Below are 27,098 nucleotides of genomic sequence, written 5' to 3'. Positions count from 1 at the left end.
TAAAAAATATATAAATTTTATGTATTAATTAAATTTCACATATGAATATAGGTTTTTGACATTTTCGACATTTTTGACAGTGAGGTTTTTGACGTGACGGTTTAAACCATGGTTTAAACTGTCAAAAACTGTCACATGTCAAAAACCTGCCAACCCTGATACAACATGAAAAAAATTTTATAATATAATGAAGTAAACTTTTTACACATTTCATTAATGTGGATACCAATAATAATAACTAAAGACCAAAGCAGGTCATTAGTTATTATTTTTGGTATCGACATTAATGAATTCCGAAATTTGATTTCCTGTAGTTTACAAAATATTAACTATATGGGAAAAAGCATTTCCACCTCCAATTGAATTATCTTTTTTTCATAAAATAATTATTTATTATGAAAAGCTAAAATTTATACCTATATTTTTCTGGCACTCCAGCTGTAACAAGAACAACTAGCCTATGTTTTGTAGATACAAGTCTCAAAGACTTTCCTAAAACTATGGCTCCTTTACTATAAGTTTCATTCGTTGCTAGAGTCACGAAAGCAAAGTTACCTAAATTAAAATTAGAAAATATAAAAATATGCCCTAAAGCGAGAATGCTCAAAACTGCAATTCTGAATATTTAATGTTACTTTATGCTTAATACAGCAAAATAAAATTATTCATCATCTAAAAAATTTGGTAATAATTTGACTCGTGAGAGTTGTTTATTTTTGATGACACTAGTAGAACATTGATAATCAAGTCTTGTTGCAGAACCAGGGGTTTGTCCAGACATTTGGTGAAAGGTCCGGTTCTTGTGAAAAAATTACTTACATTCTTTCAACCAGGGTTCTGCTTTTATGAATTTGTGCAAATAGTATGGTTATAAATTGAAAAGAGATACAAGATTATGCTCAGCAGTCTAAAATTATAATTTAAAAAAAATTAAATTTTCAGAAATAAACAGCAATTGCTGCTTCTAAATTAGAGATGCAACATACAAATATCTGGTATTTAGCCTATACTGCTGAAAGCAGAATATTCATTTCGGACGAATAATGGAAGAATTGTCTGCCGAGGACATAACTTTATTCCTTTACATCCCTCTTTCTTGTTTTCTGCCCTGGGAAGGGTTTATTCAATTAACAAAACAATAATGAAGATAAACAAATTTGTGAAGGGTCCGATTAAAAGAAAAATCATTTTGTGAAGGGTTCATTTTTAAGTTAAAATATTGTGTGAAGGGTCCGTTTTTATGAAAAGATATTTTGTGAACCCAAATTTCTTCTAAACAGACCCCTGAGAATCCTAGAAACAATTAACTTCCAGAGAAAATGCCTGCATAAACAAGACTTTTAAATGATTCTTTACATCAAACTTTATTTTGTAATTTAAATGATTTGCCCGTTAGGCGAACATGAGCTTGTGTTTAATATAAATATTTGACATTATAAATAGACAAGAAAAATATATATATAACAATATAGGATACAAATATTTACAATTCAGAAAAATTTAAACTTAAATCTAAATGTATACCAAAAAAAAAACGAAATGTATGAACAATCTTTAAATAAAAGAGTGAAAAGCTGTATGATAAAGTTCGATTAATTGAGAAGCATACAATATACCTTCTTCCATTTGAAGTCAATGTCAAGTATAACAAGAAATAATAACAAGAATAAATGCAATAAATATAATTAGGAAATATAAATATTTTAATTTATTGCATGTCTGAATAAAACTACTTTTTAAATACGTTTTAATATTTTACAATTTTAATGCGATGTCAAATTAAGAAACACGACTTTTGTTTATCTGTGCTTTTTTTATTTTGACCAACCACAATAACCCCTCGCCTGCCCAACACCTTGTGGTTTAAGGTCGCAGGCGTTCGTAAACAAAATCAGTTGGTTCAGTTTCATATCATTCAGTTTTTTCCATTTTTTTATTTCTGAAATAAACGAATATAAAATTGTCCAAACTGTTTTTCAAAAACGAATGAAAAGTTGAAACAGTTTACGATCAAGCAAACTTAGCATTCCTGCAACTAAAAATTTGCAAAATTTTTTAATTAAATTAATATTTAAAAGTACTTTTAATTACTAATTCATAAAATAAAGAGGGACAATTATTTTGAATTCTCATGAGTGTATGTTCCCAATCTCACACTCTTAAAAAATTGCAACAAAAAAAAAAGTAGCATCCCGTGACAATGACTTCTCTTTTACAATTATATCTTGTCCAGAATTGCGTAATAAATTAAAGTCTAAAATTTTAAATTGGCAAAGTAGTTCACTATTGCGTATTGTTCTGAAACTTTGTAAATTTGACATAAAAACTACTTTTTGTTCGTGTCGCTGCGTGATCTGCTCGTGTGTTATGGCAACAATTTGTTCAATGTTTTTATTTTAGTTGATTGATAGCAGCAATGGCTTACGGCCTATGATAATCGTTATGCTTTGATAGGTGATGGTTAACGCCTCATGTGGAAAATATAAGCTTTCTATAAAGTAGGTTTGTGAATTAAAACGACTTATGATATTTTCCTGCTTAAATGTGTTAAAAAACAAAACTGGTAATGATTTTAAAACCAAAATTGAGATCTGCCAAGTGCCACTTGTCACATAGGAATGAAACTATTACCTTTAAAATACTTTTGTTGTTTTTACACTATTTAAAATATTTTATTTTTAATTTTTTTTTATTTTATAAAATGTTTCTAAAGCATAATTATTTGTACACGTAATCAACTATAGATGTATTTTATATCATTAAAACCAGCTATTAGGTTAATATTTAAAGTAACTTTCTTGTTTTGTTATTAAAATCAACGATGAATTTTTGTTAAATTAAATGATTGATTTGTTTTTGTGAATTACATTTTTACAACATATTTCCCAGTTGTTATTCAACAGTTACATATCATATCATCAAATCAATAAAATTATTGAATAAGAGAATTTTTAACTTAGATGAGTAATTCTCATTTAATAATATTATTTTGTTATCTGAAAAATGTTTTTGTGCCCTAGTTTTATTCTATTTTTTGGCTAAGCAAAAATAAACGTAAATTAATTTTAATATATTTCAATTTATTTATAATATTTTATTTATATTTATTTATTTTAAATTTTCCTTTGATAGTATATTGAAGTGTGTATAGTGATTTTTAAAAGTTAAAAACACTAACTTTAATGAATAATAAAGTATAATGCAGAATTTCTCAAAATAAAGGAAATCTTCAAAATTTAGATTCTTAGTTTGATTTTGATACTGTTATTAACTTTAGAAAAACAAAATTTAAAAAAAATTAAGTGCTTATTTGATTGTAGTTAAAATTACTGTATACAAAATTTTCTTTCTTATTAAAATTGATGTAAATGTTCACTTAAGTTAATAGATTAGATTAAGGGTGCACAACCTTTATGAGTGAAGAGCCACTTGCACAGCTTGTTGACTAACGAAAAGCCACAGGCATATTTAGTCATGTTGGTAGCAAATATGATAATTTTTATATTAATATAAATGTTCTAAGCACTAAATTTTTATCAAAAAGATAAGTAGTATATTTGCTGAAAATTAAATCTATTTTTAATTATTAGAATTTCATTAAAAAATGAAAAAACTCATACTAATTGTAAATATTTTCCCCCCTATTTTATCAATAATTGATTTGTTAAAAAAATATGAACATAAATATCGGGGGCGGTAGGCAGAGATAAATTAAAAATTCTAAGAAAAAAACTTTCGCGTTATAAAAGTTTAAAATAACACATACATATTTTGAAAAAAATTCTAGGATTTAAAGAAAAAAATTAAAATAAAACCATTATAGTACCAGGGGTATATTTACTACCGTTTAGCGGTACCTTCACAAGTTCAACTTTAGAAAAAACAGGCTTACAAATAACTTTTAATAAAGCAAGTTCTCAAGCAAACCCTGTTCTCATTGGAATCTGGGAAAAAGAGGATTTTTTTTGCCAGATATATTTTACGAAAAGGTAGCACATGTTTGATCAGATACTGCACGTTGATAAACCTAACCAGTCGCTCACGCCATATCAAAGCGAGCTTTTTTTTTAGCAGAGTTTTTTTTTAATGAAACAACGAGGGTCTCCCTTTGTAAACTTTACAGAAAGTCGCAATTCGAACATTATCTTAAGCCCTATTGTAAATTTATTCAAACAGATGTAATTTTTGCATGAATAAATATTAATATGTTAAAAATATTTACGTTAGAAGTAAACTGGTTTGAAAAAGATAAAATATCAATATATCTTTGTAATTTTCAATTTCAGTAGACCTTCCTAAATTGGAAATCATAAAGCTTATTATATATTTTGTTTGATTTTACTTTGATTATCAATATTGTATGTATATTATAAAGTGTGAATGATACATAGAAAGAGTGAAACAATCAAAACAATTGTGGTTGAATAAAATAATACATTTTTAAATTCAATGGTTTGAGAAAAACTATTTTTTTTTTTATTAAACTAAGAATCTGTCAGAATAAAATTTTGTGATACATTTACATTGCAAATATGTGACACAAAATTAAAAAAAAAAAGGGGGGGGAGGAAATGATATCAAAAGGAAATAACTAAATTTATTTAGTTCACAACTAAAAGCCTTTTAACATAGATCAGATGTCAAATTTTGATACCTTAATTTTTTTACTCACTTAAACTAACAGGTTTAATCAGATGATGTTCAAAAGATATTCAAAAATTCACAAACTTTTAATATGTATCCAGATTGATACGAGTGAACCTGCTTAAATTTCAGGTATATTTCGATTATTTAAAGTCTTTTTCCGCATAACATTTTTGGATTTCTACTTTAAGCTTTTTGGATTTTTTACCAAACTCATCACTGTGGTGTAAATCTATATAGAGTTCTATAAAAATTAAAATTTTTTAAAAAAATCTAAGATTTTCAGAGGAATGGGCTAAAATGAGGTGGCGTCAAAAAGGAAAATTGAAACTAGTTATGAGAGTTAACCAATATGTGCAGAAAGTTTTTTGAGATTTTGTGCTCGCAGAAAGTTTTTCGTTTTATCTAAGGTTAGATAAAAGACACCAGTTGTGAAAATTCTAAATTACTAGTTTTTTACTATGTATAGTAGCCTTATATTTTCTCATTGGATATCTTGAGTATGTGACTGGAATGAATGACTGAATTGAATGTTTTAATATTTCTCAGTTTATGAAGATTTACTCGAGTATTTTCTAATGAATGTAGAACTAGTCATGGCTGCTGAAATTAAACCTATTGCTGGTGCAAGTACACAATTCGTCAATGCCCGTAAACCGCAACTCATTAGCAAATTGGAAGGACATCAAGATGTTATTAATATGGCTGTCATTGTACCTAATGCTGAAGGTGTAATAAGTGTTAGTGATGACAGGTATTGATATTAAGTTCTCTTTTTATTTGATTATTTTTATTTTACAAACTGTGGTAATGTTTTAAATTTTCCTTATTATAAATTTTATTCTTTTTTTCAATATATTTTATTTTTGTAAAAATTTTATTAAATAAATTTAATGCGTGCGAATCGTCTGCAAAAACATTGTTTCCACATCATGACAAAAAAAAATGCATCAAAAATATCTAATTTGTTGTAGTAAGATAGTAATAAGAAAATAAGACTACAATTGTAACATTTACCAACTTTACTTATTCTGTTTCTTCTTACAAACTAAAGAATTTCACCAAAATGACTGAAATTTTTTCCGAAATTTTATTTTATTAGAACTTGTGCGCCATGTTTCTACTCTAATAATAATGCCATCAGTCTGAAAAATTTTGCATTGCTAGTAGTGTCAATAATATGGAACCAAATAAAAAACCCATTTAAAGACCAAAAAATTACTTAAATGAAATAATACAACACGAATCATATCGTATACTCTTAGCTCTTTAGTGAACCTCCTAATAGTATGACCCTTCCATTATATTGATCGCTGCATGAAGTCCTGTTTTCTGTTCCATAGTTGTAATGTTAATTTAATGTCCATTTTAATGCCCAAATTGAATTGTTTTTTCCAATATAACAAACAGGGGTGCCAGGGTCGCTGTGACCTCCTTAAGAATTTCGTTAGTCTGCAAATTTTGTTTGGCCATTTGGTAAATTTTCAGAAATTGAATTTTTAGAAAAAATATTCTCAGTAACTTTTCGCAGTCTTATGTCTAAAGATAAAGAAATAATGTAAGCTTAAAAAATTCCACTCATGATGTTTCTTCATTTATATGTAAAAATAACAGCAAATACTAATTTATGATTCGCTCTAAACAGGAATTTCATTCTGCAAAATGAGAATTTTCCCCTCCCAAACATATAAGTTCGTGGCGTCCCTGATAGAAACTGTAATTTTGTTTAATTATTTTTTAATAATAAAATAACTTTAAAAATAGGAATTAGACATTTTTCCATTGACTGCGAGTTAATCGATTACAAAATCTTGAGACAATTTTTCAAACCCCTATTTCTTTTCTTTTGCTATGTTACTGCTCAGTAAACATTGAACATCTTCAATTTTCTCTGGATGAAGGAAGAGTGGTAAAACTACCTATTACCTACTACCCTAAACTACCTACCTACATACGGGATCTTAGACGTAATCTATGGTCAAAAGAATTTTGAAATATTGATTACTTACTATTATTGAGAATTTGAAATTTAAATTGCACCTACATTTAGAAATCAGAGTTTCCTGTATAATCATATTCTTTCAATATTTCTTTTAAAAGGGTTTCATATGTTCATCAATCATATTTTTCCTATCTGAAAATTATTCACTCTTTTTGTGAAGTGTTGTGAGAAGTAGTTTATTTTGCAGTTAAATTGCATATTTTTCACTTTCTTCTTGGTTTTAGTTTTGTTCAGTTCTCTGAATGCATGTTATTTCACATGATGCCTGTTGTTAACCAACTACAATAATGTTACCTTTATAAATACATAAATATATTTATCAGTATGTGATGCAATCCGAATATCAGACACATTTTTTTTTTTTAAATCAAACATGCCTTATAAAACATAGTCTAAATTGGTTACATTTTCAGTTTAAGGCATTTTATGATTTTTAAAGGATTCAGTTCAAAAGTTTTCAGTTCAAAAGTTTCGAGGTTTCAGTTCAGTTTTTAGTTCAAAATTTTCATTTATTCTCTTAATAGTCAAACATTGTTTGCTAGTGATCTATGTTCTACAAATTTCAAATTTAACCCACACATTAATATTCATTAAACTGTCCGTTGTTTCAAAACTAAGATGTTAAGTCTTGAAATGTTTCAATGCACAAGTTCCTAATGTTTTTTTAAGTATTAAAAAAAATATTTGCGACTTGAACCTCTTTGAAACTTTGATAACTCAAATTAATATTGAAAATCAAAAATACATTGAGTTATAAAGGTATTTTGTTGTCAAAAATTTCACATTCTTTCACTAAGGTCTTTAATTCTTATAAAAAATTTTAAACTCCACTGTTTTCAAATTTATGAGATGACCTCCTTTACTTATAATTTGTTGTGCTCTTATTCTTCGGTTTTGGCTATTTCTTTCATTTACTAATAATTTAAATGGTCTTTATACCCCCTCTTTCAACATAACTTGTAATGCTCTTCCTGTAATGCTATTTCTGCTTTGGCTATTTGTTTTATTACATTAACAATTTAAATGGTCTTTTACTCCTCTCCCTATACTTTGTTATGTTCTGGTTTCTTTTCTTTGGCTATTTGTTTTATTACACTGACAATTTAAATAGTCTTTTACCTCTTTCACTTTAATTTGTTGTTTTTATTCTTTTGCTTTGGCTATTTTATTATTATACAGTTTAAATGGTCTTTTCTTTGAAGGACTGTGCGAGTTTGGTTAAAACGTGACACAGGACAATTTTGGCCTAGCATATGTCATTACATGCCTTGTAAGTAAATAATCTTCTATTTTTTTCAAAACTTACTGAATTAATGTTTAAAGCGATGAAACAAATATAATTTATTTTTCAGCACCTGCTACTTGTATTGTATATAGCGAGGAAACAAAGCGTTTATTTGTGGGTATGGATAATGGGACTATATCAGTAAGTTTAGTACTTATTATATTTTTTATTTAATTAATATAATAGTATTATTTGTATATATATATATAATTAATTATTTTATTTTTTAAAAATTTACAATTTATACTTAAAATTTATGTTTTATAAAGTGTTATATCTAAAGTTTGTTATACTTTTGCTTATTGCAGGAATTTTTATTATCTGAAGATTATAACCGAATGAATCATCAAAGAAATTATTTAGGTAAAAAGAAAAAAATTATATAGATTATATTGACTCTAACAAAAAGTTTATTTATTTTTTTATTTATCTTTAAAAGTCTTCTGTTATGTCATTATAAAATTATGGTAATTTAATTATTTTTCTCTGAACTAAACAGAATTCTTTGTCACTTTATTAATAGGTATATGTGCTGATTTAAAACAAATTTTTCCAATAAAATATTTTAAAAATATATGTATTTAGTTATATCAGTAACTGTGTATTTTAATAGTTTTTTTTCTGTTAGCAATTTTATCTATAATTTTTCCTTTCAAGAAATAATTTTAGTTTTGCTTATTTTGTACAAAAATTTTTTAATATTTGAAATATAAGTAAGGTATTGAATATTTATTTTTGAAGAAGCTATGGTGACCCACTTCAATGTGGGCTCAAGTAATTCAGTCTCAAAGTAATTCTGAAAACGGAAAGTTAAATTGAAAATAAAACTCCCTAGTCCTGTTTAAGATCAAGATTCATGGGTTGTAAACTCTTGGGAAGCTCTTTATTAAGCTCATTTTAACAAAAAGAACTTTTATATAAAACATTTTTGATATTTTATGAAAACAAAATTTTTAAAATTATTAAGTTCTGTTGTCTATGAATGTGTTCCATTTTTCAGCTCATCAAGGTCGCGTTGCTGATATTGTGTTCTCATTGTGGTCTGAATGGGTCTTGAGTGTTGGTCGTGATAAATATTTTCAATGGCATTGCTCAGAAACTGGCCAAAGGTTAGGAGGCTTCCAATGTAATGCTTGGTGCACAGCTTTACAGTATCCTTCCAAAATTTCTTTTATTTTCATTTTCTAAAAAAGATAATTTTATTTATTATTTCATATCTAATGTTTAAAAGAATCATTTGGTTACTAAAAGAACATTCGAGTTTCTCTGATTTGAATTTTCTGCATTATCAACTTTGTTTTTTTTTTCTTTTTCCAAAATTAAGTTTTTAATTGCAATATTTTCTGATAACCAAACCCCACTTATTACAATTATAATACATATTTTATTAAAAATAATGGTAAGAGAGAATTGAAAGGTTCAAGCCAAGACATTTCTATGAACCTATGTTTCCACAGTACAAGGAGAAAAGGAAAATAATAAATCGTGCAATATTTTCATCTTTTTGTTCCTCATTTTCATCTTTTCCTCCATTTTTTTAAAAAACAAGTTGTTAGGCGATTTTTTAATGTAGAATGTATAATACATTATTATATCTTGTATATTAATATTTTTCTTTTTATTGCGGATAGGTAGGAGTTTTGTTCTATTGAAAATATGTCAAATATCTATTGTCATATTTTATATTTAAACTTTCCTTACTTATTGTTACAATCTATTTGTTATTGGTTATAAAAAAAATTTCAATTTTAGAGTTTTTATCTCTATTTTACTTTTAGATAATTCTGAAATAATTCATATAATGTTTTTATTTATAATAGCAATCATTAATTTTAAATTTTTGATTAAGATTTAAAACTGAATTTTTATCTTTGATTTTTATTTGAATGCATGCAGCAAGGAAGACATTTTTCAGAAACTTATCTCTCTAGTATTTATACTGCAAGAAAGTAGGATTCAGATTATTAGATAACTAGTGTTCATCATAATTTTTTCAATTTTATTATTATTTTTTTTAAAACAACTTTTTCAACTTAACTTACTTTTTACCTGTTCATTGTCTCATTCCGGAAACATTTCAATTTTGTTTTATTTCTTAACATTTTCAAAGCACATCCTTGTAATTTTAAATTCAAATCAAAATTTCTGATTAGTTTCATAACGTTTGAAAATGCTAATTTTAGTTGCTTATAAGTTTATTTTGAATGTGTAACTTTAAAAATTAAACTTTGTGTCTACTTTAAAATTTTGTTTTTCTTGTTAAGTTGAGAAGAAAAAAAACTAAACAAGTGTTGAAACATTGTTTTTAGCTAACTCTAATATTTATTTTATCTCTAATTTTATTATTTAAGAAATAGTAAAATTTGCTTAAACTCTAACTGTTTATCTACAGGGGAACTGTTTATCTACTTCTCCTTCAAAAAAATTTTTTATGTTCAGCAAAGTTTATTTATAAATTTTTTTTTGTTACCAGTTTGTTTATCAAGAAAGTAACCTATTCTAAACTAAGTTCATGATCACTGATCAAAAGGTTAAATTTCATTTTTTAAAATTAGTTCTTATTTGATTGTCTTATGGCAAAATTTAGATTCTCATATACAAGATGTACAGTGCGCAAAATAAAAAAATGGTCCATCCTAAATAGCTTTTGATCTAATAATTGGATCTTCGCGTTCTAGAACTCAATCTTAATGATTCAAGGAGTGACCTCAAATACGCTAATTAGTATATAGCAGACAAAATTTTTGATTACAAACTCAGGCATAAAAACGTACTTTCTCTGAATAAACATACCTTTTTTCGACAGATTAAGATTTCTGAAAATAATCTGGAAAATATGGTCCCCTTAGTTTGGTCAGGAGAGCGGTTCAAAGTTTTACCTTTTAATGTTTTTTTTTTTTTTTTTTTTGTGTTTTGCAATATCTCTAGAACTTTTTAAGCAAATTGAAATTTCTTTTGCACACAACTATAAAATTCCTCTATTGATTGATAATTCCATAAAAAATGTAACTTTTAGTAAATATTTATTATCTTACTTAATAACAGTCGAAAAAATTATGAATTGTAAGGTATACTACTTTTTAAATCATTTTTAAGAATGTAATTTTAATAGGAAAATATGAACAAAATTGGTTGAATAGTTCCTGGGAAATCGAATTTTAATGAAGCCATGTTTTTAAAATTTAATTTCTCAACAACTATTTGACCGATTTCAGTCAAATTTTGTATTTTGTGATGTTAAATTACTTTGTTGAAAATAATGTAAAAAATTTTACATCTTACTATTCAAAGTTTTTTAGACTATTACTAAATAAAATAATAAAAAATAACAAATATTTACTGACAGTTATATTTTGTATGGAATTATCTTTGGATAAACGAATTTTATAGCTGTGTACAANCTTTGTTGAAAATAATGTAAAAAATTTTACATCTTACTATTCAAAGTTTTTTAGACTATTACTAAATAAAATAATAAAAAATAGCAAATAATTACTGACAGTTATATTTTGTATGGAATTATCTTTGAATAAACGAATTTTATAGCTGTGTACAACATGCGGGGGGGGGATTATCATAAAGGGTACTATATTTCCCAGATTGCGTCTACCCCCTATATATTAGGGGTCTGAAATCGGAATCCGTCGGGGAAAAAGTGTGTTTATTCCTTGAAAATATGTTTTTGTGTGTGATTTTGAAACTTAAAATATTGTCTGCGCTAATTAACATATTTTAGGTCACCTTCTTAAACCTCTAGGATTGAGTTCTGGAACGTGAAAATCAGATAAGTAGATCAAAAGTTATTCAAAACAGTCCATTTTTTATTTTGTGCACTATATATTATTACTTATACTAATACTTTTTAAAGTATAAAACCTACATTATTTATACTAAACCTGTTAGAAATGTGTGATTGATTTTTCAAAAAATTATGAATGAATGTGATCAATATTCATTTACAATTTAATAATTGTCTTGTTCAAAAATTTCAATAATTGTCTTATTATAATGGAACTGATTTGTTATGAATCTCTACACATTTTTCAGTGTTTTTTTTTTTTTTTCCATTGCCAACTACATTTGACACAGTTCCAACGGTGCCAATTTTTTACCATGCCATAAAGGAATTAAATATTGCAATCCTATTAAATTAAGTTGCCTGTAAAAACAGACATTATTTAGCATTAAAGTACAGTTCGTAAAACGATAATACTGCAGATGCATACCTGCCAACTTTCACTCTTTTCGAGAATTGGTTTTTCCAAGTGGTTGTAAAATAATTACAGAAAAACAATCTTACTCAAAAATATTTTTATACTTTTATCAGGCTGAAATTCGCAATTGTAAGGACTATTAAGCTTTTACATATTTGTTGCAATTATTTTTGTGTAGTGGTGATCAAACTCTTTTATAATTACTATTATAATTTAAAATGTTTAATGGAATAACATGAGTGTCACTGCCGCTTTAAATATGAAAACTAAAATCTTTGAGAAAACTGGAAGATTTGGCAGCTATGCAGATGTAGATCAAATTATGAGTTCTAGGTAACAGTTTTATAATGCATTTGCATCTGTTTTTTGGTAAATTTTGCTGATCTTTATTGAATCATTAACCTGTAGCAATAGTTTTGTTATGCACTTGCACCCATTTTTTTGGGTAAATTTTAAGCTACAAATACTTTTATCTTAACATTCCATTAATAAAAAATACTGCAGATCTATGTTGAATCATGACTCCGGCAACAGTTCTGTTACTACTTTGTATAAATTTAAAAAAAAAAAAAAGGAAACATGAAATCCCCCAAAATGAAGCAAAAGATTATTCAGTTTTCTTCTTAAATTCATGACCTCTTCAGAGTCTCCTAATTGGCAACATCATCATCATTCATATTAACAATTGAAAAAATTTAAATATCAACTACACACATAAAAATTTTTTTAAAAACTATGCACCAAAGCATGAATTCACTTTCTGCCAAAACTATTAAAAGATTACTAGTTCTCCTATCGCCATGAAACGCTGAGTAAATTAAAAAAAACTCTTATTTAATACAAAATCGTTAAATTTACAGCTTAGCAACATTGAATTTGTAGTTTATTATAAGCGAAATAAATTCACTTTACCTGCTCATCAGTTTATTAAAAAAAGCTTTATTGTTTCGCAGTTCTATAACATTTTCTAAACCATTTTTTCTAATCCAAACTTCTCTTAGAATCCTTTTATCATTTTCCTCTATTATAAAGAATTATAATTCAATTTGAAAAACCACATCCAACATTCATGGTTAAAATGCAACTTTGCTTAAAAATCACTTTACAAAACCCAATCACGCATCAAACCATTCATTCTGCAGAGAGAAAGAAACTCCACACAAAATTCTATTCCAAAAGCAAAATATTGAAATTTCTGCAGAAAATGATATGTAGAAAAACAAAAGACAAATTAAAAATTAAGCACGTCAATGCTCTTCTCATCCCATCTGTGCACATGGAAACCAGTTATATACATCAAATATCCAACTCCAATATAATCTTAATTTTCCGATCTGCGCAGTTTCAATGGTGTCATATACAGCATTAAAATGTCAAATGTCAGCATCCATTTTAATATCCTCTTTTTTTATGATCTATGCAATTTCAAAACTGTCATATGCATAATTAAAACATAAATAGTATCTTCCACCAGTACCTATATCATGCTACATTTGCCTATATCATTCAATGCGTCAGATTCTCTCATAATTTCGTCAGATTCTCTCATAATTTCTCTGTGATAACAGCATTACAACTAGAGCCAGATAAATCTCACCTATCGCCAAGTTTGGTGATTAAAAAAGTCCTGAAAAATGGTTGCAGATGCATGATGAATCTGTTCTGAATAATATTTTAAATTAAATGTAAAAATATTTTTTGGAGAAAATGCATTTACGGTTTTATATGCATTTACTATGTCATTTTCTAAAGAAATTTTTCAATTTATGCAAACTTTCTTAGTTACTTGTCTACGCTTAAATCATTCAATAATTTTGTTTCTCAGATTCTTTTTTGTTTTTTAGTGATTTTATTTTTTTCATTTCGATATTATATTTTGCATGTTTCATTTTATCTGTAGAGTTTTTGCTTTTGATGCTGTTTAATACTGATTCTGTTGTGAATGTGTTAGTTATCAGCACTTAACTTATTATTAAGGTTTGATTCTCAGTCAAAACATGTTTTTATCGGCGATTATTCCGGCCAAGTTACTATGTTAAAGATAGAAGACTCTGGCTATAAACCTATTACTACTTTAAAAGGACATTCAGGTACTATTAAAAATTTACTTTTAATCTTAAGATAATTCTTCTGTTTTCTTAAGATTAAAAGCCAAATATAGATTTTTAATAAAGAAATTTAACTGTAATTATTTATTTTTCTGCAGAATTCGTATTTTTATAGAATTTCTATTTTTTTCTGTCCCGTTACTGCTTTTCTAGTAACTTTTACTACCTGAACAATGCTGCCAACCTTTTATTTAAATTGCTCTTATCCTTATGCAATGCTTTTGTATTTTTCTTTCATGTTGAAATTAATCATGTTAAAGCTTACATTAAAATATTATTTATATATCTGTAGCATGTGAATTATATAAAATAAAAAAAATGGGTGTAAATACTTAACTGTTATAAAGGTTTGATGCTCAATCAAAACATGTATTTATCGGTGATGATACTGGTGAAATTACAATGCTAAAGTTAGAAGAATCCGGCTACAAACCAATTACGTCTTTAAAGAGGCATTCAGGTACTGCGTTGAGGATAAATTTTTTCCCCTTCCCCTTTTAAGAGAACTTGTTCTTGTAAACAAAGCATGCTTGTGAACTGATCTTAATTATACAGTTATCTAAAAAAACATTTGTGGTTAAATTAAGTTTTTTTTTTTTAAATGTGTATATATTGTTTCATTTGTATCTATTTTAATATTTTTTTTACTATTTTTTGTGTTTAGTAAAGTGATAGTATTAATGAGTTAAAATAAGTCTAAAATAATATGTGAAAGTTTCTATAACTTTTTTCTCTAAAAATTGCAAATTTTTGCAATTTATATATATTTTACACATTTGATATTATAGGTATTGATTTATATGTCCAATGATTGTCAGAAAACTATACGACCTTCTGAACTGCAAAACATTTTCTTTTGAATCTGAAAAGAGTGCAATTAGTAATATGCAATTTTACAGAAGTGTTTTAATAAAAATTAAATTTTTCCAGAAAATGTTATTTTTATTGCGGTTTTATTTTATTTTTACTTTTTGAAATTCTTAATGCAATAAGGTCATTTAAAATAAAAATTTCATATTTTTATATTTCTATTTACAAAGAGGAATTATGATTAATAGAAGCTGTTATGCATCTATAAGGCTAATTTATGTTGATAGTCTTTTAAGTGTAAAATAAAGCAAATTAAATCTGAAAAAATAGAAGGAAAAGAAAAAAAATGGTTTCTCAAATAAGATGTGTAGAAGAAACAGCAGAATATGTAATAATAGTTTTAAAAAAATTATTTTATTGCTAACCATGACCCAAATCAGAATTCAAAAAGTTCAGGCCAGTTGTAACATAAAGTAGGATGACTTGAACAATATCTTTTTATTGATAATTATTCTGTAATAATTTAAACAAAGTCTAGTACAAATATGTATGTATAATTTTTTTTTAAATTTTTTTATTGTAACTTGTGCATTTAAAGGCAATTTTTTGTGAAGTCTTATGGCTGTTTCAGAATTTTTTTTTCCCCTCACAATTATTGCTTCTTCATTATTAGATTCATTATTACTAAGGTTTCAAGGAATCCTTGCCTCTTTACCTAGATATAATATGAAAGTGTATATAATTCAAAAATTTGGCATATAATGTTTAAGTTTAATTTTCTGTTCTATTTTTTTTCACTGTTTAAATAGTTGCCAATTTTTTGGTATTTCTAAAATTTTCTAATTTTCCTTATTTAAAAACTCATTCACTCTAAAATTTATTGCTCTGAAGTCCATAGGTTCATTCTAATTCAGGCACTCAATGTAAGCCAAAAATGTATGTTGAACAATAACATACAGTATGTTGTATAATAACAGTTCTCATTACGAAGCAAACCTGTAATAAAATGTTTATGAAGTATACTATCTGAAAAGTAACCATTTAAAATAAATTAAAAATAATCCTGTAACAAATGTATTAACCAAAGAATGGATGGCCTTTTAAGTATTAGGAAAATATTAAATGATTACAATGAGCAATAATTTTTTTCCTCGTTGCAGAAGTTTTTTTAATGTATCTTGAATACTTTCACGTCACTGGTTTCAAATTTTCAATTAGTTTCTCTCTCCAAGCACCCTTTTTTTAATGACATTTTTAGTCTATTTTTGTCAAAATGTACAAGTAAAAAACATATAACAGAGAGTCACATAGATGTTGCAACAAACTTATAGGGCAGTTAAGGCACATCATCAGAATTAAATTTGCATCAAAACCCATGTCTGGAAATGATGTCATGCGTTGCTAGCGGAATTTCACTATTATTAACCATTCATGTGAACAGATAATAATAGGGAAGCACTCCTAGTGGCGTGTGACAACGTTTTCGAGCATGCGTTTCTATTTAATTTTAATTCTGATGATTTCAGATTTGAAATCCCTTCACCTAAATTAAGCAAGATCAAAACGTTAAGATAAATCAGATGAAGAAAGAAGTTATCTATCTCACTATTTAGCAATTATTGTAGAGAAAAAGATTTACTCTTGACTATCTAAGTCTTGTTCGGTGCCCCCTAACCTGGTGCTCGGGATAGTTGCCCACCCTTTCACCAGTCCTGTTGTCAATCTATAATTTTGGTTCAAAATAAAATATGTTTAGACTACGGTTAATCAAATGTACTAGTTATTACGTAAATTAAAAGCAATTATGTTTTTGGTAGTTTGTTTAACTGTTTTTAATTGAATCACAAATTACTGTTATAATATAAAACTTAGTTTCAGTAAAACTATAGACTGCTTTATATGTTTCTAACAGGTAGTATAAGGTGTTTATCATGGGATCCTGAAAGAAAGCTCTTATTTTCCGGAAGTTTTGACCAATCAATAATTGTCTGGGACATAGGAGGTCAACAGGGTACAGCTTATGAATTACAAGGACACCAGTAAGACACTCTTCTTTTTGTATGTATTATTTTTGAAAAGCCAAATATATACAAGAACTTAGAACCAAATACATTACAATTATGCTTTCACTTTCCACTTTTTTTTCTTTTTTGGAACTATTAAAAATTTTAAAAAAATTATGAATTCACATTAAACTTCTCTAGTGCACACAGTTTATTTAAAGATTGTTTTCTATTTCAAACAAGCTTAAGCATTCTATTTGAGCTTATATATAGTCTTTTTTTATTGTTGAAATGAGTGTAATTAATAAGCAAAAGGGTAACATTAGATAATTTTCCATCTTATGATCACTGATTTTCAAAGTTGGATATTCGGAAGATAAGAGATTACTTACCATTAAGTTGGTATTTTATGATAAATATCATAAATAGGGCTCCAAAATGAAAAACTCTCTGTACTGTGTTACTATATGAAAAGGAATATTTCATGTGAACTATAAAGAAATGTTTTGTTAATAAAGTTGGCTGTTTTGGTTTCATTAAAATAAGTAAATGTTTGTATTTGTGTTGCTTTGTCTGCCTTTTTATTATTATCGGTGCATTTTAGTTTGATCATCATAGTTTCTACTTCTGCTAAAATGAAGTCTATTATTTTATCCCAGAATGAAAAATTTTATATTTTACTTCAAATTGATCGGGATGAAAGCTTTAAAAAGCTTGCAAAGAAATATAAATCAATGACATAAATTTCAAAATCAATAGAATCAACTAACAATTTAAAATAAAATTATATTTCTTATTAAGAGAAAGAATGGAGTACAGCTATCTGGGGCAATAGTGCAAGTGAATTTTAAAATAAGATATCCATATACCTATTTTGCAAAGCAAAATTGATGAATTGATCATATTTAAATAAAATTTNAATAAAGTAACATCTTTGTGTTTTGCCAATGCATCAAAACAATTAATATCTGGAGCTGAAGATAGTACAATAGTTTTTTGGAACATGCAAGTAAATAGGTTGGAGGTGAGTTAACTCTTTTGGATACTGTTTAAATATTTGAACAGTTTATACCCATTTGTATCATGTGTAACCAACTAAATCGTATAAATTATTTAATGTTTTTTCATTCTTATGGCAATCATATTGAAGTGATAAGTATTATCATCCTATATGAAGATTATGACATCATCCATTTATTGAGGCCCCATTCCTCACAATGAAACTTTTGTCTTATAAGAAAGGAGGCATTTAACATTGTTTTCAGTAATTTAAGTGATTTAATTTTCATAAACTATTTACTCTCTTCCGTAATATTTTTCAAACTATATAAAATCTTTATAGTTATCATTGAAAAATAAAGATGTCATTATAGTTTTATTTCATTAAATTATTTAGGTTTCCTTAAAAAATTATAGCAATTCAATGAGCAAATTGTAATTTTAGTGTTACAAGTATTTAATTTCAAATTGGTAATTCAGTACTGCAAGTTATTGTTTTAATGTAGTTCTTTTGAAAATAACTTATTAGCCTCCAAATCTTTTTGTCAGTTTTAAAAAATGCAAAAATTTAAAACCAGAACAATTTAAAGTAATAAATCCTCTGTTTAATACTATTAATTGAATTGTTGTATTTATTATATATTTTAAATTTTTGCATGAAAATCAAGATTTCTAAAATCTTCTACATTATTTCTCTTAATCTAATATCAAAAATATTTCTTTTTCATCCTTTTTAAAAAATTTTGTTCCGTACAAATGTACTCTATCACAAATTTATTAAGAACAAATAAGTGAAGACTACTAAAGTAAAATATAAGTTAGAAAAAATAGAGCACTTTCTTATTTTAAGTTTTCTTCTTCTCTAAATGCAGTTTATTATTCTAATTTGTTAGACACCTGACTGGGCAGACAGTGATTATTGCCAACGGTGTTCCAGACCTTTCTTTTGGAATATAAAAGCTATGGTTGACCAAAAAACCATTGGACTACGGCAGGTACGTATTAAATGTTTATAAACTTTGACTGTTTTGTTTGTTTTTTTGCTACCAATTGTTTATATATGTTTGGCATAGTAGAATTTTTTAAAATTTTTGCATTTTGTGATAAATTTAATTGCTGAAAGAATGTCATTCTCTTCCAAACTTTATTGTTTGTTAAATCATAGTTTCAATTTGATTCATGTACATAGATTATTTATTTTTATTTTTCACAATAAAGCAATTATTTGCACGTAGAATATTAATTATCTCCTTCAAGTTGAGCTGGAATTCTAAATTATTAAAAAATGAAGTTCCGACATGTTCCAGACTTTTAACTATTTATTTTTATGTTTAAGTCTAAATACTGAGATTTGCCACACTTTATATGTTGCTTCATTATACAATTAATTCTAAATCCCTGAAGCATGACTGTGTTAGAGGTGTGAGTTACTGAAAATCATTTGTCGTCACTCTTAAAGCTTCTTGTATTTATTGCATAAAACATGTTATGCATAATATAATCATCAGTAAAAATTTATGAATGAAAGGTTTGCTGCATTTTAAAAAAGAACCACATTTTTTTAAAGATATTTTTGTACATTAAACTGCTCTTAGACTTGTTTCCAGATAAATATTTAACAAGTTTACAGAATTTCCTCTAGTTTCTCTTTTTCTATGTATATAAATTTATTGATTATGAAAATTGAAGTGTAATTTAATTTTTTTTAACCCATAAAACAATTAAATGTATGAAATTAAAGTGCTAATTGTATGAAATTAAAGTGCAATTTTATTTCTGTTTTAGCACCATTGTCGTAAATGTGGCAAAGCTGTGTGTGATAAATGTAGTAGTAATCAAAGCAAAATCCCCATTATGGGATATGAGTTTGATGTTAGAGTATGTGATGAGTGTCACACTGTCATAACAGATGCAGAGTAAGTTTCTATTTCATCCTTTTTTTTTCCTTTCAATTTTATGCTATAACTTATTGTTTTCTTTTGACCTGGACTAATCTAATGACCCTATAGAGAAACATAGAATATTTTAAAATAATTCACAATACTATGTTTTATTATAAAGTTGCTATCAAAAACTTGCTTGTGTGTTTAAGTCATGAATATTTAAAAAGATAATCTCCTTAAAGTTCATAATGAATAGGTTTCTAATCATTATCATGTGAATGTTAATTTTTGATAACCATGCATTCAATTTCATTATATTTATCTGGAAAACCCTTAGGGCTCTTTCATATTGACAGATTTGCTTTGTTACCTTTTCACAAACATTGCAATAACACAAAAAGCTTTTCAGGAGTTTGAATATTTTAGCAATTTGTGACTTTGATACCAGTCTTTTATTAATTTCCTGAAAAACTTTTAATTTAATCCTACAGCATTAGGCCTGTAATAGCAGCCATTTTTGCTAACCAACATATACCCAGAGAACTGCGAAGTCGAAGCAAAAATAAAATAAAAAAGAATGGGAATGCTATGTGTTATTACTCCAAAGTAAACTATTTCTTTCAAAACAAGATGAAGAAGAATGTGGAGGCAGTAGATGAGAGAAGTGCTAAATGAATTTAGCAGAATGGTAATAACAGAGATTCTGCTAAAATCATTCGAAGCACGCTAAATAACATATTCCCAGAGAACTGCAAAGTCGAAGCAAAAATAAAATTAAAAAGAATGGGAATGCTATGTGTTGTTACTCCAAAGTAAACTATTTCTTTCAAAACGAAATGAAGATAAATTTAGAGGCCGTTGCTAAATGAATTTAGCAGAATGATAATAACAGAAATTTTGCTAAAATCTTTCAACTCTATTCATCTACGGAACTTGATTTTTGGGAATCATTCTATATTTTCAAAATTCTAATTATTTGATCAATGATCTTTCTAATATCACCCCATTTCCCAATCTTTGGAAATCTATTTTAAAATAATTTTTTGCACCCTGGGTTTCTGCATACACCTGTTTCTTATCTCTCTTCTTTTGTTATCTTGTTCAAACTTGACCATCTGTCCCTATTGTTTAAACCACATTGCCCATGTTAGACTTTACTTCTTTACTAGCATTTGGAGTTATGACTCTGAGAAAGGTTCTTATTTATAGAACTGAAACTATAGTATGCCCATTTCTGTACTTTATTCATGTTTTTTTTTGCTGTAAGAATAATGTGATTGAAAAATTAACCCTTTGAAAAAAAATTTAAAAAGTTATCAATGTGTACAGAAGATTACAATTTTCACAGATGGATACAAAAATTTTTAAATCATTGTGCCCAACATGGTCCCATTGATTTTGCTCTGTCTTGCTGTAAGGGTCAACCCCGTCCCAACCCTATGGGGGCACACGAATTATTGAACTTGTCGTCATGCTAGGCCCCTCAGCAGAGGGGGTGTAGATCACCACTGGTATCACCCAGCTGAGAGGCTGGGCCTACCTGATTTCTTTTATTTAAACTTCATTTTCAAGAATCGTTTCAGATCGTTTTGAGTTTTCAGGTCTTGATTCCTACCCGATGCATTTATTTCAACTTAATTTTTTCTTACTGTAAACCAAACCTTGTGAAAAACCAGAAGGAGAAGTAAATCCAGAAGCAATATCCGCTTCTTATACTCAAAAATGGAAAGTAATAAATTTTTCAGAATTTTTTTGACCATAGATTGCACCTACGGCAACTTAGGATAATAAGAGGTTGTCTTTTCTCTGTTTCTTTATTCTTGGAAAAGTCAAAATGTTTCATGTTTCTTGAGCTGCCAAATAAAATATGGTTTTGGATCATTTTCTCCAGAATTTTCAATGTTATCTATTAACTTATTGTCAATGGAAAAAATATTTGTATGAAAACCCAATAATGTTTAATATCTGCTTTTGCATAAATTTCTTAAATTAAAAAAAAAATTGGTTTCTGCGTTGAAATGAACGATTAAATTTAGATGTTTTAATGGGCTTTAAAATAACATTCCATCTATGGAATAAAAAACGGGACTTATGTATTCCTTATTATAGTGTAAGGATCGCAATAAGGAAGCGGCGAGGTCATATTACGAAGCATAGATTGTATATTGTATTTATTATTTTCCCTCTTTTGTAAATTTAAAATAAATTTTATATTCTTGTATATTTCTTATTTTATTTATTCTTAATATTTCAGTAAAGTTTCATTAGCTTCATTTCATGATGCTCGTCATAGTATCATTCATATGGATTTAGATGAAACTCGTTCACATTTACTTACTGTCGGAGTTGATAAAATCATTAAGGTAAATCTTTTACTTCATGTCTATTTATTTAAATCTATTGTAACTACTTGTTTTTTTTTATCCTGCATGTATATTAATTAGGAAATAATTTGTTAACTTTATTCTAGTTACTGTGTAGTAATTAATATTAACAGCATAATGTGTAGTTGTCAACATATATTTCAGTTCCATATTTTCTGTATGTTCTTCAGCATTTTTTTTTTCTTCTTCTTTTTATGTCAATTTAAAAATATTAAACATATGCACATAAATTTGCAAGCAATGAAATGTTTCATTTCAATGTTCAAAATTATTTATACATTGAGCTTGTTACCTTAAAGTTTTTTTTAATTAACTAATATTGATTGAAAATAAATTACTCAGTGATATTACTCGGCAACATTATTTAGCCCAAATCACAATTTGGGGCACTCTTGCGTAGAACATAGTTATATACATGCCTATCATTTTTTAAGTAAAAAAAAATATTTATCATAAACAATTAAGATGACTTTTTAAAATTATTTTTCCACAAAAGATACAAAATTTGTTTATCTTTTGTGCAGTTCTATAGCAAAAAAATTTTGGTTATATAGATCAGTGGTTAAAAATACATTATTTTTTAAGTTACTCTAACTGCAACTACTTTATTACGAATGTAATTACTTTTCTTTATTACAAATGTAAAATGTAATGAATTTTCTTACTCAACAAAGGAGCGCAACTTCTGCTATAACTTGTTTGGAAGAGATTCTGCAGTTTTGGAATCTATGTGAAAATCAAAAGACAAAGCAAAAATCTATTACGGACTTTTTCAACTCAAAATAAGATGCATAAAGTGCTGTTATGTACATTATATTTTTTATTTGTTATTTTTACTAAAATAGTGGAAAATATAGTTCAAATTTTGGAATTTATTTTTATTTGCTTGGTACATAAGAGTATTTTTTGCATACATTAATGAAATACATAATATATATGTAGTTAGTATGTAATAAATTATTTTCATCGTGTATCGGAAATAATTATAGCAGTCCCACCCATTTCGTGTCAACGAGGTTCGACTGTGTATACTTATAAAACCGAAAAGTACACAGATGATTCATGCTGTTTCTCATAACCATTAGCAGGGTGCATAGCGTTTTTAATAAGTGCTTAAAGGTGCTTATTTTTGATTTTCGTTCTTTAAAAGCCATTAAAGGTGCTTTTTTCATTGGATGTTCTTAAAAAGTGCTTAAAATTGAGATTTTCCCTTTACCATGTTGATTTTCGCTACGAATTATGCAGAAAGACACTGTTCATATTGTTCTATTAAACGTTTTCACAATTAATTCAACCCTTATCTATTTCGGCGCATCGTTAGTCTGTAGCGTATGAAAGCGTCATTCGATTTACATGATTCAAAAGTTTTGACAATTGTCAAAAACAATGCCAAAAGGTTTTTTTTTTTGACATGACGGTTAAAACGTCAATTGTCAAAAACTTTCTCACCCTGCCTAGTTATAATATTTTTTAAGGTGCGTAAAAATATTATTTGAGTTCTTGAAAAGTGCTTAAAAGGTGCTTATTTTTTGTTGAATAATTTGGCTACGCACCCCGATTAGTCATTAAAATTCTAAGTATAATATTTTTCATTTAATTTGACCTAAATTAGTAAAAATTAATTAAAAAATAAAAATTCTTCATCTAAGTTGTAATTTGTTGCTTTCTTTCTTATTGAATCATTTCAGGCTCAGTTAAACAAATTATAAATACAAAAGTATATATTTATCTTTCTGTTTATTTCAATATTTTCTCATTTAAATTTCAGCTTTGGGATATTAGCAGTTTATTGCAGCCTATGCCAGATACAGCATGATACTTCTCCGTCTGTGTGAAACAGAATTTCAATGCCTTCTGTGGAGATTAATAGCATCACAGTAGCTTCCCCACTGGAATCATTGAGTGGTAAAGAGATGAATTGTGTCTTAACCTGGCTAAAACAAATGACTGTATTTTTTTGGACAACTATTTGTTATTTTCTTTTTTCCTCTCCTCTTATTTATGTAATAAGATATCATTCCAGTCTTTAACTTGTGCATACATATATCAATGTTGATATTTGTTTCTTAATCTCAATTAATTATTTCGTTAAGAAAATGTATTAATTTTACTGACAAAAATGTGTTTTTAATGAGGGTTGACACCCATTTTCATTTGCCTCTAACAATGAGAAGAACTTGAGTAAATATGGTCCAAATTTTTCCAAAACATTTACAATGAAGATGTATATTTTAGCTGCCAAATCAATTGTAATCTTAATCGAGACTCACGTATATTATTGGGCGTGCAAAAATTCTTGTTGAAATTTTTATATATATTGTCGTATGGGGGTGTTTCTGAATATAGAAAATGGGTATGCAATCAATATTTTTTTTTTAGTCTGTATGTTAATTTTATTAGTATTATCAGAGTCCCAAGTTTGATGGTTGAATAACAAAGTGTGCATTTCAAGATTTAAATTTTTTAATAAAAATAAGAAGTTTGCATAAAAGTGTACAGAAAAGAGTGTTGTGAGATGTTCTCAGTCCTATTATAACATGAATGATTAAAAGATGAAAATTTTTTACGTACAACCCTAACAAAGAATGCAATTTCAAATTCTGTAAAATAATGATATATAAATCATTTGAAATTACCTAAAGCAAAAAATTTGGCACTTGAAGCATAAAGTATGTAGCAAATGAATACAAATTTGTCAATTGAAATATTAAGTTAAGACATTTTTTTTATTATTAAGAAAAGTAATAATTTCTTTACAAATATAAATCAATATAATTGTCATTAGGGACTCTAGTAATTGTATATCATGCTTGGCTTGCCAAATTTTCCCCTATCAGTGATTTTTAGGTCTAAATTATTTTAATCTTAATAAATTTAAACCACATAATCTTTTGAGGATTTATGCAAAGGTTTTTTATATTTCATATTAGGGTTCTAGACACTTCACATTTTTTTATGTGCACACTGTAAAAAATATTACTCTACTGAAATTAACAGAATATCACTTTTGTAATAAAATAGATTATTGTCCAGACTCTAATTAAATTATCGTGCGCAGAAGTTTGTAGAATTTGAAAAAATTGTTTATCAAAGACCAATTAAACTCGTATTAGTAACATTTAAAGTTTACTTTGTTGTTTATTTATTGAAAATTGATAATGTAATATTTGTTTAGTTCATTTTACAAAAATAAAAATGTAAACCATAAAAAAGTTTATAAAATATTAATTTAATTAAAAATACAATTCTTTTAAAAGCCATCAAATGTGGGCCTCTTAATATAATTATTATTCCATGATGCTGTTGGTGTTATTTAATACTTTATCCAAGCCTTCTTGTGATATTTGTGTTCCTACTGTGGTGTATTATTATGATCACATGAATTCTAATGAACATATCAAGCCAATTAAATTTCTGTAAGAGAATAAGCTTGCTTATATTTATGCATTTTTATGATTAAATTTTTGAATGAGAACTAGATTTTTCATAGCTATAAAAATATTAAAGATAATATTTAAGCTTGTTATTTTCTTCATTTTTATCTGCAATTATAAACTGTTACTCGAATGTATTTTATGTTTATGAAATGTTATTTATTTTATTATTTTACTATCATGTTTAATTACATTAATCATTCTAATGGTAATAATTGCTTTAATTAATTTGGCAATTAAATGATTTATTAATCACTACTATATGGGGTGCCCACTGAGGTCTGTAATAATCTACTTAACTTTCAAATTACTATAGTTAAATGGTGTCTTTGTGTAGTAAAGTGGCTACGCATGGGCTGACTAGTGGAAAATTGCAAAATTAGCATTTCTACTTCGAAAAAGGCGCAAGATGTCAGAAAAAACTGAATTACAAAATTGTAGAGCTTCATGGCTTTAATACAAATGGACATCTTGTCGACATCAAATGCTTAAAAGTTTTTGAAAATAAAATATTACGGTATCTTGTGATTGCTAGCTTTTATTTATTAATCTATATATATATATATATATTTTAATTTCTAGGAATGTTTTATGTAGGATTACATTGTAAGAAATTTCAGGTAAACAAATCAACAAAACCTAACATTTTTTCCCGCCCACTACAATCTGTCTGCTAAGCAGTTTCTTTGCAAATTTGTTCATTTTTGTCAATTCATATTTTCCCCCCATATCTTATCCTGTTTTCCAGATAAACTTCTAACTCTGCATCTTTCCTCTAGATGGCACTGTAAGTGATCTCATCTTGTAGCACATAGCCACTTTTCTACGCCAGACACCATTTCGTAACTACAGCACCAAAAACTCGAAAGTTAAGAGGAGGGTTAAGGACTTTAGTAGGCACTGTGTACATTTGGGAATTGTTTGTTTTGCACAGAAATTTTTAAATTTTAATCTTTCGATCTGATATAATTTAGTTGCCCTAAGTTAAGATCGGGCATAATGGCTTGATAATTTAAATATGTGAGACCAATAAACTGACCTCAATAGGTGAATACATATACTATATATATAAGAAATAAGTGCTGTTTGTAATGTGTTTGTAATTGAGTGCTTTTGTCATGTGTACATAGGAGCTTCTAGCCTGCTTCATGTGTACAGTAATTCTCTTTTAAAAAAAGCGAAATTGCAGAAATAGTTTAATAAACAATTATGTTTACCTTTTATTGTAATTATAAAAATCACGATTGTTTTTGTTCTCTAGAGCCTGAATATATGTATTTTTTGTACAGTGCACTGTTATATGTTTTATAAGAATTAAAAACTAAGTTCTTC

The 27,098-nt window shown here is 27.0% G+C and overlaps 2 protein-coding genes across 2 annotated transcripts in view; one reads left to right on the top strand and one right to left on the bottom strand.

The window, feature by feature from the left end:
- Positions 1-2,169, bottom strand: part of LOC107440127 (glycogenin-1) — a 16,942-nt gene extending 14,773 nt beyond the window's left edge. Inside the window, exons 1-2 of the mRNA XM_016052959.3 lie at positions 1,617-2,169; positions 417-555 (exon numbers count right to left, since the gene is read on the bottom strand). Of these exons, the coding sequence (XP_015908445.2) occupies positions 417-555; positions 1,617-1,626 (149 nt within the window). The 5' untranslated portion in view covers positions 1,627-2,169. The remainder of the gene's footprint in view (positions 1-416; positions 556-1,616) is intronic.
- Positions 2,170-2,246: 77 nt separating this feature from the next.
- Positions 2,247-27,098, top strand: LOC107440125 (WD repeat and FYVE domain containing 2). The gene is given in 13 exon segments (XM_071179410.1): positions 2,247-2,498; positions 5,194-5,398; positions 7,849-7,916; positions 7,999-8,072; positions 8,240-8,294; positions 8,932-9,082; positions 14,123-14,235; positions 16,976-17,102; positions 17,949-18,090; positions 18,959-19,060; positions 19,851-19,981; positions 22,203-22,311; positions 24,101-27,098. Coding segments are annotated over 12 exon segments (1,296 nt in total). The 5' UTR covers positions 2,247-2,498; positions 5,194-5,222; the 3' UTR covers positions 24,149-27,098.

Source organism: Parasteatoda tepidariorum, chromosome 1, assembly GCF_043381705.1.
Source record: "Parasteatoda tepidariorum isolate YZ-2023 chromosome 1, CAS_Ptep_4.0, whole genome shotgun sequence".
NCBI classification, from domain to species: Eukaryota; Metazoa; Arthropoda; class Arachnida; order Araneae; family Theridiidae; genus Parasteatoda; species Parasteatoda tepidariorum.
This window is presented reverse-complemented; position numbering and strand designations above follow the sequence as displayed.